At 44.7% G+C, this 14,476-nt stretch overlaps 1 protein-coding gene across 4 annotated transcripts in view; it reads right to left on the reverse strand.

The window, feature by feature from the left end:
* The window catches only part of ARL15 (ARF like GTPase 15), a 552,301-nt gene that overhangs the window by 253,591 nt on the left and 284,234 nt on the right, over positions 1–14,476 (reverse strand). Inside the window, exon 2 of one of the 4 annotated variants that reach the window (XM_060637671.3) lies at positions 3,724–3,868. The exons of the other annotated variants lie outside the window; for them this stretch is intronic. Coding sequence (XP_060493654.2) covers positions 3,724–3,868 — 145 coding nt within the window. The remainder of the gene's footprint in view (positions 1–3,723; positions 3,869–14,476) is intronic. 4 annotated transcript variants of the gene reach the window in all.

The raw sequence follows: 14,476 nt of genomic DNA on the forward strand, positions 1-14,476 counted from the left end.
TAGCTGCCTTGGTCTCTCCAACTCTTAGGTCTATGTCAACATAGGGAGTCCACTGAGCTCTACCTCAGTTCCTCATGGCCTAGGAACTCTCTCAAGGCAGTAAGCTGGGGCAAATGCGGGGCTATTCTCATTGGTTTCTCATCTCTCAGGGAGGACCATCTTTTGTTGCTTGATGTTCACTCTCCTGAAATCTGTTGCATATTTTGTCTGTCCTCCAACCCTCTCCCCCCATGTACTTCAAGTAGGAGGGTGAACCCATTCCAGTTATTCTGTTTTGACAGAATTGGAAGTCCTCACTCATTCTTACTGTCACTGCCTTCTGTTGAACATCTTCTTCTTTCCTTCCCTGTTCTACCATTACACCTCTGTCCACAGCACCTCTCCTTGTAAAAACAAATTCCCCAGACACTGCTTTCTCTCTTGCTGTTTACTTTCTTGAAAGCGTGGTCAATGTGCAGTCTTAACAAGGGGCCAAGGAGTGAAAAGCAAGGTCTATACATTGTTATTTCCTCTGCTCACCACTCCCTCATAGCTCAGGCTGGTTTCTACTCTGACTCTGCTGAAAGTGTTCACTAATGACCATAATATCACCACACCCAACAGTCCTTTCTCGGACTTGAGGCTGATGATTATTTAACTCCAGTTCTTTGGCCTCTTGTTCCTATTTGCCTATATGATACCATATAGAACTGCCTGGCTTAGAGTCCCTGTCTTGTGCAGATGTTAGAATATAAGTTCAAAGTGTAGAAATGTTGATCTGTTCTGTTGACTAATGCATACTCAGTGCCTAAATCAGTAGCAGTCGTGTAATAGGTATTCAACAAATGTGGAAAGAATGAATGATAAATAGTTGGTGCTTAGCACCCTCCTGCCTTGTACCACCCATCATCCCTCGACAATCTCTTTCAAACCCACAGATCAGTTGCCTCTCAAATCCAGATCCAAACTCTCTCTAGTCAGCTTATCTTCTGGCATTTGGATCATTGTTGAAAGTACTGCCAATGCCTCAAAATTAGCATGTCCAAAGCCAAACTCATCATTTATCTTAAAATTGCCTGTCATGTTTTCTCCACTTTTTACAATTTACTCAATCACTAGGCTAGAGACTTAAGGCACACATGATTCTTTTCTCTTCCTTCCTTTCCCTATTACCGGAAGTGATAGTTGCTCTTACAGAAATCAATCACATCTGCCTCTAACTCTCCATCCCCACAATCGAGGTCCCTACTGGATCAGCTCTCCATGGTACAGGTCTTTCTCAGAAGCTCCTCCAGCATCAGGTCACAACGCACCCTACACCTGTGTCCTTGGCCTCAACCCAGGAAGATCGCTGTTCTCTGAATACATCCTTTGCTTCCTATCCTTCTTCTCCTCACCCCATTTCTCTCTGCTCAGATATCATTCATCATGAGGCCGTCCTCAAATGTAACATCCCCTATGCCTTCTTTGACTCCTCAGATTAGAAATGACCCTTTAGGGGCGCCTGGGTGGCGCAGTCGGTTAAGCGTCCGACTTCAGCCAGGTCACGATCTCGCGGTCCGTGAGTTCGAGCCCCGCGTCAGGCTCTGGGCTGATGGCTCGGAGCCTGGAGCCTGGAGCCTGTTTCCGATTCTGTGTCTCCCTCTCTCTCTGCCCCTCCCCCCTTCATGCTCTGTCTCTCTCTGTCCCAAAAATAAATAAAAAACGTTGAAAAAAAAAATTAAAAAAAAAAAAAAAAAAAGAAATGACCCTTTAGCTTTCTCATTTTTACCATCAAGCATAGCACGTATCACATGGTCTTAAATACGCAGTAAATATCAACTGTTTGTCATTAGAAATCTTATCTTCCTAACCTGGGTGTAAGCTTCTTGACATCAGAGACCTTCAAAAAGGTCTCCAAAAAGTCACTGTGCCTGGTTCAAGATAATGACAACTCATAGAAGCTTGATATCCAAAATGTTAGCCAACTCAACATCTCCTACATCAGAAAACTCAACTAGCACACAAGGTTCCCATAAAAGGAAAATGTTAAAAATCTAGTAGAAATAGAAAAATTATTGCAATTTACAATTGTAATATTTACAGGTATTTTCTTTTACATTATAATTCAAAACTGCTTTTCTAGCAATAGTATTTCTGATTTATACCTCTGATAAGTGTACACTTTGTGTTTCTTTTTTCACATTTTAGGGGAAATTATTTTGCTTGAAAAGAATTACTGAATTAATAAGGTTTGCATAATTTCATAACCCATTTCTCCAAAGATATCCACAATTTTACCAACAATCAGCCAATACTACTCTCATCACAAATCCTAAGCCTTAGGGATGACTCAACTTCATTTGAAGCCTTGAACTGGGACTCTACCTCTATCACTAGCTGTGTGACCATAGCCATCTCACCATACCTTTGAGCCTCAGATGATTTAAAGACAGAGTCTGGAAAAAAGAGTCTTACCTGCCATGTAAGGCCATTATGAGGCCCACAGAAATATGATACTTTCTGCAAAAACAGATTCAAATTACTATGGTCTCTTATTCATTCAATAAACACTTGGAGCTATGCCCAAACCTTATACCACATTCGGCATGTATAAAGCCAAATATGATGCTCTAACTGTCCTTAGGGGCTCCCATCTCAGGCTGGGGAGACACACGTGTAGATGGCAGTGTTGCAGGCACTAAGTGACAGAAACACGGACGATGCACAGTGGGGGGCAAGGGGGTGCTCAGTTCTCTCTTGGGGAAAAGGAAAATAGGAACAGCTTCACACATAAGGCCGTGCTTGAGCTCTAAATCACCCTCTGTCGTCTCACCGATTATCACGAGCCCCTTCCTCTTTTCTTCATCCTTTAACCAAGCTAGGTCTCTATTGCTTTACAGGCCCACAGCTTCTCATCTATAATTCTAAAATCTGAAAAGCTCCAAAAACCTAACTTATTTGGTGGCATACGTGACCCAAACTGATGTAAGGCTCTTCGTGGTCTCAGTATTTTTCCTACATGTCAGGAAGTCCTAGTTCATGATTCCATCACTCGCCCAGCACCTCAACCAGGACCTGAGTCGTCTTTGGCTTTTTTCTCTCACCTTCCAAACCCAACCAGCCACTAAGTGTACTCTCGCTGCCTCTTCCTCATGGTGGGGGCGTGTCTCACACACTGTGGGATATTTGGCGGCATCCCTGGCATCTACCCGACAGAGGACAGTAGCCCCCTCCCCTAAGTGTGACAACCCAAAGTCCCACCTGATTGAGAACCACTACCCAGACAGACTTCTCGGCCACGTCTGGAAACAACATAATCTGATCAACGGTTCCTGCGCTGACTACCCTCCAGATGGGAACTATGAGGAAAGAAGACTCAGACTCCATCAGCTGCGCTGTTCGGGGAGCGTATGACCGACACAAGTAGGCCAGAGTGACTCTTCAAGGGGGACTAGTACTCTGTGAGGCCGAGATGAAGCCATTTTGTTACAGTTCTAGAATTCCAGGTTTCTGCATTAGTTTGTATTAATGTCCTCCGGAGCTTGACTTGTTCAGTGGCACTGAAATATCTAACGAGAGAGATACAGGGTGTAGCCATTTAATGCCACTCACCACCCCCAACTCTATTTTGAAAAACGGAACATCCAAAAATAAATAAACTGACTGACGCATTTAACTACAAATAAAGGGTCCCACAAAGAGCATAAGACACAAGACCATTTGGGGGATGAGAAAGGGACAGAACTCGGGCACAGTACCCACCTGTGGTCGACACGACGTTCTCGGAACTTTCACTGCAGAGCTTTGACAACAGACTGGTCTTGCCAGAACCTGTGAGGCCTATGCAAACCAGGTCATACTCAGGTCGTGCAGGTGGTGGTCCCTTGCAGCAAAGTGCTCTAAAACACTGCCAAGAGAGGGGGAGAAATGTGGCTCTTTTAAGTAAGACCGGACACAAAGCTTAGTAACATTCGCAACGACTAAGTATTAAGAAGTAATTAAATAACCTATTCGTTTTAAGAAGCAGAGGTAACTTCAGGGTGGAGAAACCATCTTTTTAACCAAGTGTTCAAAGCTAACATTCCCAGGAATGAGACCTACAGGGACTTCACAGCTCCCCTCCTACTGTCACTGGCACCCTGCGAGGGGCAGGACATCATCGCTCAGCTCTCCTACCAAAAATGCACAGCCTGAATCTAAGCATGAGACAACTTCAGACAAAACCACGCTGAGGAGAACTCCACAAGACGGCTGACCTGTTCTCTAAAATCTCAAGGTCTTACAAGTTGAAGAAATGCTGAGGAACTGTTCTAGGTTAGAGCAGACTAGAGACAGGGTAACCAAATGCAATGTCTTCCGGACTGGACCCTGGACCCTTGGGACAGGCGGAGGAAAAATGACATTGGGACAAGAGGTGAGGGCTGACTAGAGGCTGCACAATTGTTCACAGGGTTGCAGAGGGTCTAGGTTCCTGAATTTCATCGTTGTACTGTGCTGATAAAAGGAAAATCCTTGTTCTGAGAACACACATTCTGAAGTATTTTAGAGATGAAGGGTCTTGATGTCTAATTAATTGGTTGAAGAATTTCTAAATCTATGTCCATCGTCAGCTCTATACAGTGAGGAGTGTGATAGAGCAAACACGGTTAAGATGTTAATGACCAGAGAAGCGGAGAGTCATAAGAAAATTCCTTGTATTCATCTTTTAATTTTTTTTTTTAATATTTCTTTATTTTTGAGCAAGAGACAAACAGAGTGTGAGCAGGGGAGGGGCAGAGAGAGAGGGAGACACAGAATCTGAAGCAGACTCCAGGCTCTGAGCTGTCAGCACAGAGCCTGACGCGGAGCTTGAACTCACCAACTGTGAGACCGTGACCTGAGCTGAAATTGGACACTTAACCGACTGAGCCACCCAGGTGCCCCTGTATTCGTCTTACAACTCTGGTATTATTTCAAAAGTAAAAAGCTTTTACAAATCATTAAATTGAGCCCCTGTATCTACCTCTGCCATCTTGACCCATGCCAAATTCTGTTTCAGGTCAACTGACCTCAGGGTACTGTGAACAGTTGTACAGTTTGTGCATGGCCAGAACCTGTTTGCTCTCCAAGAGTTACAGGCAGGGGGATTTGGGAGACTGGAAATTAGGCAGTTTATGATCTTTCTACTTACTTGACATTCATTTATTAGGGGCCAATTATGTGCCAACTTGTAGAACCCTCAGTAATTCAGGAGAGAAAATGAGGGACAGGTGGGGGAGGGAGACCTATTGATTGCTAGATCATCTGGAGATCCCAAGAGAAAAGACCTATGAAAAGTCTGTGCTAATTCTCATTCAGATAAAATCTGAGGCCTAATTGGCTCTCATAAGATCAATTTGACTATTTCTCTCTCATACTTCTCATATCCAGTTAGTCAACAAATCCTGTCCATGACTCCTCTGAAAGAGCTCTAGAACATGCCCACTGCTCTCCAGTCCAAGCCACCATCACCTAGACAATATCAACATTCTCCCACCGGTCCCGGGATATTCATTCTTGCCCTCTCCATTCTCCATGAGGCAGCCACGATGATTTTTTTATAAAACCAAAATCTGATCTCATCTGCTTAAGCCCCTTCCGTGACTTCCAACTATTCTAGGATCCAAACACTTAGGACCTACAAAGTCTTCCAGAATCCGCTCCACCAACGTGCACCCCCCCCCCCCCCACCAGCCTCTTTTCGGGTCACTCTCCAGCCACTCCTCCCTCACTTTGCCCCCAATCATGACAACCCTCTGGCAACTCCAAGCACTCCCAGATGCTGTTCCCTCTTTCCCCAGATCTTAGCTCAGTGGACTTGTCATCTTTTAGGTCTCAGCTTCAGCACCCCTTCTCCAGGGGCACCTGATCTGTTTCTATGAGAATGTGAGCCATTTCTGTCAAGCTCTCACACACGTTTGTCAATTCATCACACAATTACAGTTTCCTATTCATCACCAAACTGTGGGAACCAGACCTCTCCATCTTCATCCCAGTGTCCCCAGGGCTTTGCGGAAGACATGGCACATAATCTACCCTCAACGAATAAATGTTGAAGGAAAAACCCGTGACACTGAAAGTTCACCTAAGAAAAAAAGAAAATGTAAAGGCTAATGGGAAGCTTGATCTATGTTCTCTTGGGGCCCCTCACATGTCAAGAAAAAAAGTATCAAACTAAGAGTAACCCTTGACCCTTTCACTTTACTTCAATGCCATAAGTTAGTCCAATTTAAGAGTGCACTGTACAGGGTCTACGTTCCCAGTACGAGAGAGCTTCTTCTTGTCCCCAGTACACTCTTCCTTGGCTCTTAAGAGGTTCTCCCTACTTCTGGTAAACAATTCAAAGATCATCTAATCCATATTCTTCACAAATTAAACTCTAATCATATTTCCTGTCTTTTCAAGCCTGAGGGGCCCTAATTGTTTCAGTCTGCCGGCATACAGCAATCCCTCCTGCTCCATCACATTAGTTCTGTTCTTGGCATTACTTGAGTTCCATTATGTCTTCCTCTTACAAGATTAATGACCACAACTATAAACAGCACCCTAGATGCCAGCACATCACATCCTGGATTCGTACGAAGGCTGGCTGATACCGTCTGACATTTTGCAAATTTTATCTGTGACTGCCCTGGACTCACGGGGAACTTTCCTAAGGGGCAGATACGTATTTGCATGTATCTATGTATTCCCTCAAAGAGGACCACTGGCTAGCCGCTATTTACTGTGTCAGGCAACACCACCAGTCACACTGTGGTTTCTCTTATTGGGCTGCTTTGATCTTCACTGGGAAAAGAGAGGAGACCCGATTCCTGCTCCAGACTGCCGCTTTCTTGCTCAGCTTCTCTCCTAGAATTCTCTCGGGCCATCTTCTAGAGGGGGACTGGACCAACTTTCCAGGTCCAAACAATCAAATCTTAAATACAGAATAAAATTATAGGCGACGGCTCGCGATCTTGCTCTGTTTAAGTTATTCAAATGCTAGTATTATTCAACGTACTTTGGCCAGAAGTTCCAAAATTTCACCTTTATGTTTTTGTTTTTAATGTTTCTTTACTCTTGGGACAGAGACAGAGAGACAGAGACAGAGTGTGAGCAGGGGAGGGGCAGAGAGAGAGAGGGAGATGGAGAATCTGAAGCAGGCTCCAGACTCTGAGCTGTCAGCACAGAGCCCGACGCAGGGCTTGAACTCACAAACTATGAGAGCATGACCTGAGCCGGAGTCAGACACTTAACGGACTAAGCCCCCCAGGCACCCTCACCTTCATGCTCTTTTTAAAATCCAAAATGTAAAAATGTTTGCAGCCAAACTCAGTATCTGTATCACCTGTTAATTTTTCTCTAGGTCACTAAGGCACTTTTGGCATGAAAAGCAATTTAGCAGTGACACTGTACTCACACAGATCTTTCCATCTCCTCTAGATTCTCCACAGTGATGGTTAAGACACCTAACATGACATGTCTCCTCTCCCCCAAATCTGTTTCCTGAATTCCAGGCTCTGTATTTTCAACTGTTCTGGAATAACTCAAACTAAATGGGGGGGGGGGGGGGAAGCCTCCCCCCACCACACACACAAAACCACAGTCTATGGAAATCAGGTATTTTGAAACATAAAAGGCACAAAGGTTAGACTGACAATCATTACAAGATAGAATCTTTGAAATAAATCACAGAACCTTTGAATATTTATTTGAAATAAATAAATCCTATGCTTGGCAGGAGTAGTGTCAGATTTTGAGCCAACAAAATAAGGCTCTTAAAAATATGCTATTTCAAACGGGAAAAGAATGTTCATGTTTTTTTGAGTCCCTTCCTAAAAACTCTACAGTTTTCACTTGTTTTTCATTTTAAAACTTAATGAAGCTTCAGATCTCATAGTCCATTTACTTAAAATTACTCATTTTGGCCTCTAGACTATACTGTACCCAAGTTCATTGTGTCTGTCTCCTAAAGCAGCTCTTGCATTGTTAAGAGTAAGCCCCTTTCACTGCCGTACAATGCTAAACACAATGCCGTCGGCAGTCCTGACAGCAAGCGGCAAACTCAGGCCCCATTCCCAGGCCAGACAGTGAGGCATTGTGTGGCTCTGTTCAGCCTCCATAAACCTATCCATGCTTCAGTTTCCTCGTGATTAACCAGTAATGTTTTAACACTATCTGCCACTTCCTTTCTTCAGGAGGACGTTAGGAGGCATCAGTTCAATGCATTTTGCTACAAGAAAGGCACCAGAGGGATACATCACTGTTCATCAGGAGGCTCGTTTCCCTAAGGCATCCTAGGTGACAGTCGTTTCCTCGGGCAAGGGCCTGGCAGCCCACCATGCAGCCCAGACACTGGCACTTCCCTTGCCCAGGCCGCAGCAGCTTCCAGAGGGCTCCATCCGCTTCCAGTCCAACCCAAGACACTAAAGACACGCAACCCTTGGCCCTTGCTTGCAGCAGAGAGAAGTCTGCGTTGTAACCATGGTGGGGGGTGGGGGGGTGGGGGAGGGGCGTGTGCAAGCAAGGTCACGGTCTCTTGTCTAGACTGCTTCAGTTCACAGGTCTTCTCACACAGGGTCTGTTATGACACGTTCCTTTTCAAAAGGACCCAGTGTATCTCTGATTGTGCCAGGACGCAGGATGTTTCCCCTTAGCATAAATCCACAAGCTTCCACCAACGTCGCACGTGAGGAAACGGTGTGCCAAGGTCTTGAGAGAGGGCAAAGTCCGGAATCACCAGTAATATCTACGTCGTAGACTTTGGACAAATCATATAATCATATAATCTTTAGCAGAAAGGCAGATTAACTAAAAGGCATAAGCAAAAACCTTAGCAATATTTGCTTAAAGGAGACTGATGACTTGTACTGCGGGGGGGGGGGGGGGGGGGGGGGGGGGGAGGTGGGAAGCCAAAGATTAAATTGCAAAGATTAAACGAGGGCTTGTATTTCAGATAGGTGGCCTAGCACCAAGGCAGCAAGATGATCTTAAGATGTCTCCATTTCTGTTGGGGACAGCGTCAGACGTTTTGGTAGGTCTGGCAGAGCCCCGTACATAATAGGTACTTAGCGGATAACTACTCCACAGATTGGCACCATAAAGCACTAATGAAGCACTTAACTGTGTATCTCCTTTCCCTCTCCATCTCCCCCCTTCATGACTCCAGCTACCCTCCAACTCACTCACTAGGTTCCTCCAGCTGTCTGAGCCCCCTCATGCTCCGGTTCTGTGCCCCCGGAAGAAAGGCTCTTTCCACTCCTCTCCTTGGCAAATTCCTAGTCAAGGTACTGCTCTGATGGTACTCCTCTGAAAAGTCTTCTCTAGTGACCCCAGAGAGCTAATTCCTTCTTTCCCTCCTTGGTTCACGACACACACTTCTAGCACGGAAGTATCAGGCCAGGTGTTTTTTTTGTTGTTGTTGTTTTGTTTTGTTTTCCTAACAGTAAGAATTAAGCAGATGATAGAATTCGACACATCGACTCCAAGACCTGTTCATCCTTGATTCACAAAGTTGCATTTTTCAGCTACCAAGGGTGGCCAGGCCTGAAAGCAGAGAAGCAGAGAAGCAGAGTTGTCCTACAACATGTCAATTCTGGACAGAGTCTTACTCAAGATCCTCCCCCTCTGGCACCGGCCATTGCATTGCCAGTATTTCCTACCATCCCGTGTCCTTAAGTCCCTAGCCTTTGGGAACATGGCATTTGTTTCAATTGATGCTCTGTTTTTCATCATGAATACAAGATTTTATTCTGAGCATGATTTCAATTTGATTGAAGCTCTGTACAGTTGCTGGAAAATTTTCTTCAGTCAGCTTGAGGACTTCCCCCCAGGGCCATGCAGTCACTGCCTGAACCCCACACTATCTCCTCCTTATTTAAATACGGGTCTCACCAAACAAAAACCAGAGTTCCTATAGCAAATAACCAAGTCTTTCGGTGGAGTCCTAGGGTGGGGCCTGGCACTGCGCTCCATAAATGCTTCTTATATGAACACAACACTCATTAGTTGGTACCTAAAAGCAAGAGATAAGTCACTCGTAACCTGAAGTGGATTTATTTATTAGTTTGGTTTTAAAACCAAAAGGAGACACCTGTACATTCTGACCCTCGCTCTCTTGCAATGAAAGAAGTTTTTAAAAGGAAGTCCATTTCTAGAAGTGTTTTCTAATACTAAACATGTCCAAGTAACAAAATATTTAGTTTAAATATCTAAAATTATATAAGAGTTAAAATATTTTCCAAGTGCATAATAGTCAAATGTGGGTCTGTCTGTGGAAAATACAACCAAAATCTGTCATAACATGTATAGCAGCTATCTAAAGCTTCTGGAAAAGACACGAGGAAGGATGGCTGCCCCTAAAACTTAAAAACAAATCCAAATGCTACTAACAGCACCAGATAGAAGTGATATGTGTGTGTTAACTCACTCCTGGAACGACCCGTTGAGAAAAGCGCTTCCCCCTTTAAGATGGGGGAAACCGAGGCCCAAAGATATTAAGTAACTTGCCTCAGAGCGGCCAGGATTGGAAGCCTCTGACATCTGAGTGTGCACCACGTACGGGGAAAAGACATTACACGCATCCTGTGTAGAGGGCAACACAGAGATGTGAACTTGCGACAGCTAGCAAGCGACCGAGCTGGAGCTCCCACCAGGGCTGCAGGCTCCAGAGCGCCTACTCATGTCCTCTCAGCCTCGGTGCCACGTCCGGAGTCAGTGATCAGAGCCCCAGAAACGGGGTGTCTCGGTGGTTTCAAGGAGATGAGAACTTTGAAGAAGTTTGCCTCTGTGAGAGAATAGATCCCTGGCAGAGGAAGGGGACGATGCAAGCCTTGACACTGCTTTCCTTGCACTGTCAAGTTTATTGCTCAAGGGCCTGCATCTTCCTCCCAGTGGAGCCGGGGGACCTGCTTCCTGCACGGCTGACTTAGGGAGGAGGGCAGGCGGAGAGGGGACCGGCTGGGAGGGAGGCGAGGGGACCCTGAAGAGTTGCTGGCTTCTCTCTCCTGCTGTCGGCCTCTTTCACTTAACCATTTTTTGTCCTCTGGCAAGGACAAAGCTTGTCTATTAAGAGAAGCCCACGCTGCCGCAGAGATTTCTGATTCTAAGCACGGTAGCAAGGCGGGGGGGGGGGGGGGGGGGGATCTCTAAATAACACTCCCCAATTTTCCCCCTTAAAATATATGTGTATGTCAACTATACCTCAATAAAGCAAATACATAAGCAAATACTAGAAATAAATCAACTGTACCGGGGGAGAGTATGGAGAAAAATACACGAATAACCTGGAATGCGTAGAAATACACGTGAAGGAGATAAACCGTAACACGCAATCTCTTGGCTAATCCTTTCCTTCTACTTGCAAGAAAAATGAGTTTCAAATATGCTGCAATGTCTTGGAGTAACTAGTGGTCCTTGCAAACAAGTGAAAAAAATGTAAATTCAAACGGCACCTATAGCAATAGAAGAAGCCAGGGGGGGTGGGGGGGGTGGGTGGAGCTGGCTGTGAAGAGGCCCTTGATCACCAGGCAGATCCCAGGAGAAGACACTTCGCCACGTCACAAGAGCAATCCGCTTTTCGAGGTGAAAAATCCTGTGGCCCTTTAAGACCCTAGTGGGAAAAACAATAAATTGTTTTTACAGAAGATGGGTCAAACCTTTCGGCCATGTGGGCTGCTCCGGGCTCACTGATGAAGGCTTTGGCCCAGAACTGTCCCAGGGCTGAGGCTTCTGGCCAATACATCACACTGCCTCGGGACACGAAGTCTGTCTTTGCCTTCCCCTTTGTATTTCTCAATCCACATTCCTTTTTGGGGTGAAATACTCCATTATTTCTGCTTTGTTCTGGTCTGTCTCCTGTCTCTGTCCCTATTAACTCGTGGCAACAAAAGAAACAAACAGAAGCAGGGGATTTCATGCTTAGCAGCTACAGACACTGGCTTCGCGGCTTTGCAGAGGAGCAGACATCGGAGACCCTGAATGGAAGAGAGTTGCTGCTGTGCTCAGCCAGACCAGGGGCCCACGTGGCTCCCCGCCTGTGCATCAGTCCTCCTAGATCAGCGGGACTCACAAGTCCTGCTAAGAGCATCTCAAGACGAACCAGAAGTAGGGTTTTCCAAGTTAGGGCATGTATCTGATAATTAGATTGAAAGACTAATTCAAGATTCTCCTATATTCCTAGCTCTCTAAAATTTCAGGACTTCTCATATTGAAAATAGATCAAGATTTTTTTTTTCCTTAAACTCAAAAAGGTAGCTAAGTAGAAGATAAGGCTCTTATTTATACTATGTAATTCTTCTCTTATAATGGCTACATGAAATATCTCATGTTTAAGTATCAATTTTTTAAAATAACATAATTATACAATAAAACCAGAAGTAAATTTCCCAGGCATGATTTTGGGTAAGGAGACCCAAGCTTTCTATGCAATATTCACAAACATACCCTAATTAGGGCTTAACCTGGGTCAGTTTCAGACCATGTATTTTTTATTCCTAAAGAGCAAAGAAAGGGGCACCTGGGTGGCTGAGTCATTTAAGTGTCCGACTTGGGTTCAGGTCACGATCTCATGGTTCATGAGTTCGAGCCCTGCAACAGGCTGTTGTCAGTGTGGAGCCTGCTTCACATCCTCTGTCCCCGTTTCTCTCTCTGCCCCTCCCCCGCTCATTCTCGCTCTCAAAAATACAGAAACTTTTTTTTTTTTTTTAAGAGTGAAGAAACACAAAATTCAGCAGAAAATTAAACAGATTAATACATTTTGTATCAAACCTCATTTTTGGTCACTATCTGAATAGAACATTTCTAGATGCAAAGTTATAATATTCCTTACCATGGGTATTTTTCTATCCTCTGTACACTTAGGAAGAGTCAGGGAATGAAGACATTTAGAAAGAGCTAGGCTCCCTAGGTAGACCTTCAAGTGGGTTTAACCATCCTCTGAAAATCCCCGGAAAGATCCCAACAAAGCAAATTCTCTCTGCTCTTGGTGCTTTTAGAACTGGAGCCGGGGAGCCTTATAACAGATGAGAAGCAAAACAAACCAAAAGCAAGTGGGTTTTCTAGTAGCCCCTGACAGTGGACATCTTATTCCCGTATTTTGGGCAACAACAGAGCATTCCTTTACTTAGTAATCTTTAGGTTCCATGAAGATGGACCTCAGGCCTACATATCCCATCAGTCACCAATCTCTGCTCATCCGTCCCACTCCCCACTCGGTCTCTGCCCTCTCCCTGTAGCCCCCTGGCCCTCAAGCCTTTGTTCAAAACATCACCACTATCTCCTAGACAACACAGTCTCTTCTCCTAACCTCAGGTTTACCAGACTCCAATTAAATCTCCAAAATGTTAACAAAGATCTTTCCTAAACACATCGAGCCCTTCCCGTGATTTCAAATCTTTCCAAGACCACCTAGAGCTGTCAGGATAAAGTCCAAGTTCCTTACTGAAGCAGATAGGGTCTTTATGATGTGGACTTTGCCTTCATTTGCGATCTCTAATGGCTGTTATAACGATTACAAGAGATAACAGTTGTAATGTTTGTAGGGCACCTAAACCAGGGTTCGACGCACAAAACTTAAAATTGTAAGTTTATAATACAGAGGGGCTATTTTTCAACCATGTACGTGACCTCCATGCCAGTCCTACAGATCTGTGTGCACAGGTCCCGTTCCAGTCTGTTTCGTGCTCCAAGGCCAAGGAGTTGACCCTCTGCCTACACATCATTCTCCACTATCTCCCTCTAGCTGGCTCCTAGTCACCCTTCAAAATTCAGCTTGATAATAATTTCTTCCGAAAGACCTCTGTGCCCTCAGTCTGATTCAGATGACCTTCTTTAACTACCTCAGTGCCTTTTCTGTTCTACCATCTGAACACTTACCGTTCTTTGAAGTTGATTTCTAGTCCAGCTTCCCCCACGAGGACATCGAGCACCTGAATATAGGTACCACTTCTAATTCCACTTTGGAACGTGAACGGCTGAGACCGCATCCACCATGTAGTAAGATGAGATCCCCACTTAATTAAGTCCTCATAGCTTTATTAAGTGCAAGGTCAGACAAGCCTAAAACTGAGCTCCACTGGGATTTGGAGAAGTTACTTCCCTGATCTCTGGTTCCTAATCTAGAGAGTGAGGATCATCTCACAGATTCTTGGGAGTGGTCAATGAGGTACCATACCCCACATGCTCAGAACAGTGCTCAGTCAACAGGTATTGCCATCGTGACTTATTAGATTTTTCACTTTGAGCAAGGTTTTCCTAAAAAGAACTGATTTTTCTGACCAATCCGGATCCTTCACGGAGTAGATAAAGATATTTCAGGGTTTGGATTTATTTTAGTACCCATTTGGTCAAAGTTCTGATGTGATGTACCAAATACCAATGGTGACTAAGGACCAGTAGACAGTCCTTTGGTTTGCTATAGTAACAGCTATTAAAAGGGACTGTGATATAACGCAGAGTGAGACCATCACTGTTTTTTTTGTTTTGTTTTTTGTTTTTGTTACCCGAGAGGAGGAAACTC

The sequence above is a fragment of the Panthera onca genome, chromosome A1 (assembly GCF_046562875.1).
Source record: "Panthera onca isolate mPanOnc1 chromosome A1, mPanOnc1 haplotype 2, whole genome shotgun sequence".
Lineage (NCBI taxonomy): Eukaryota > Metazoa > Chordata > Mammalia > Carnivora > Felidae > Panthera > Panthera onca.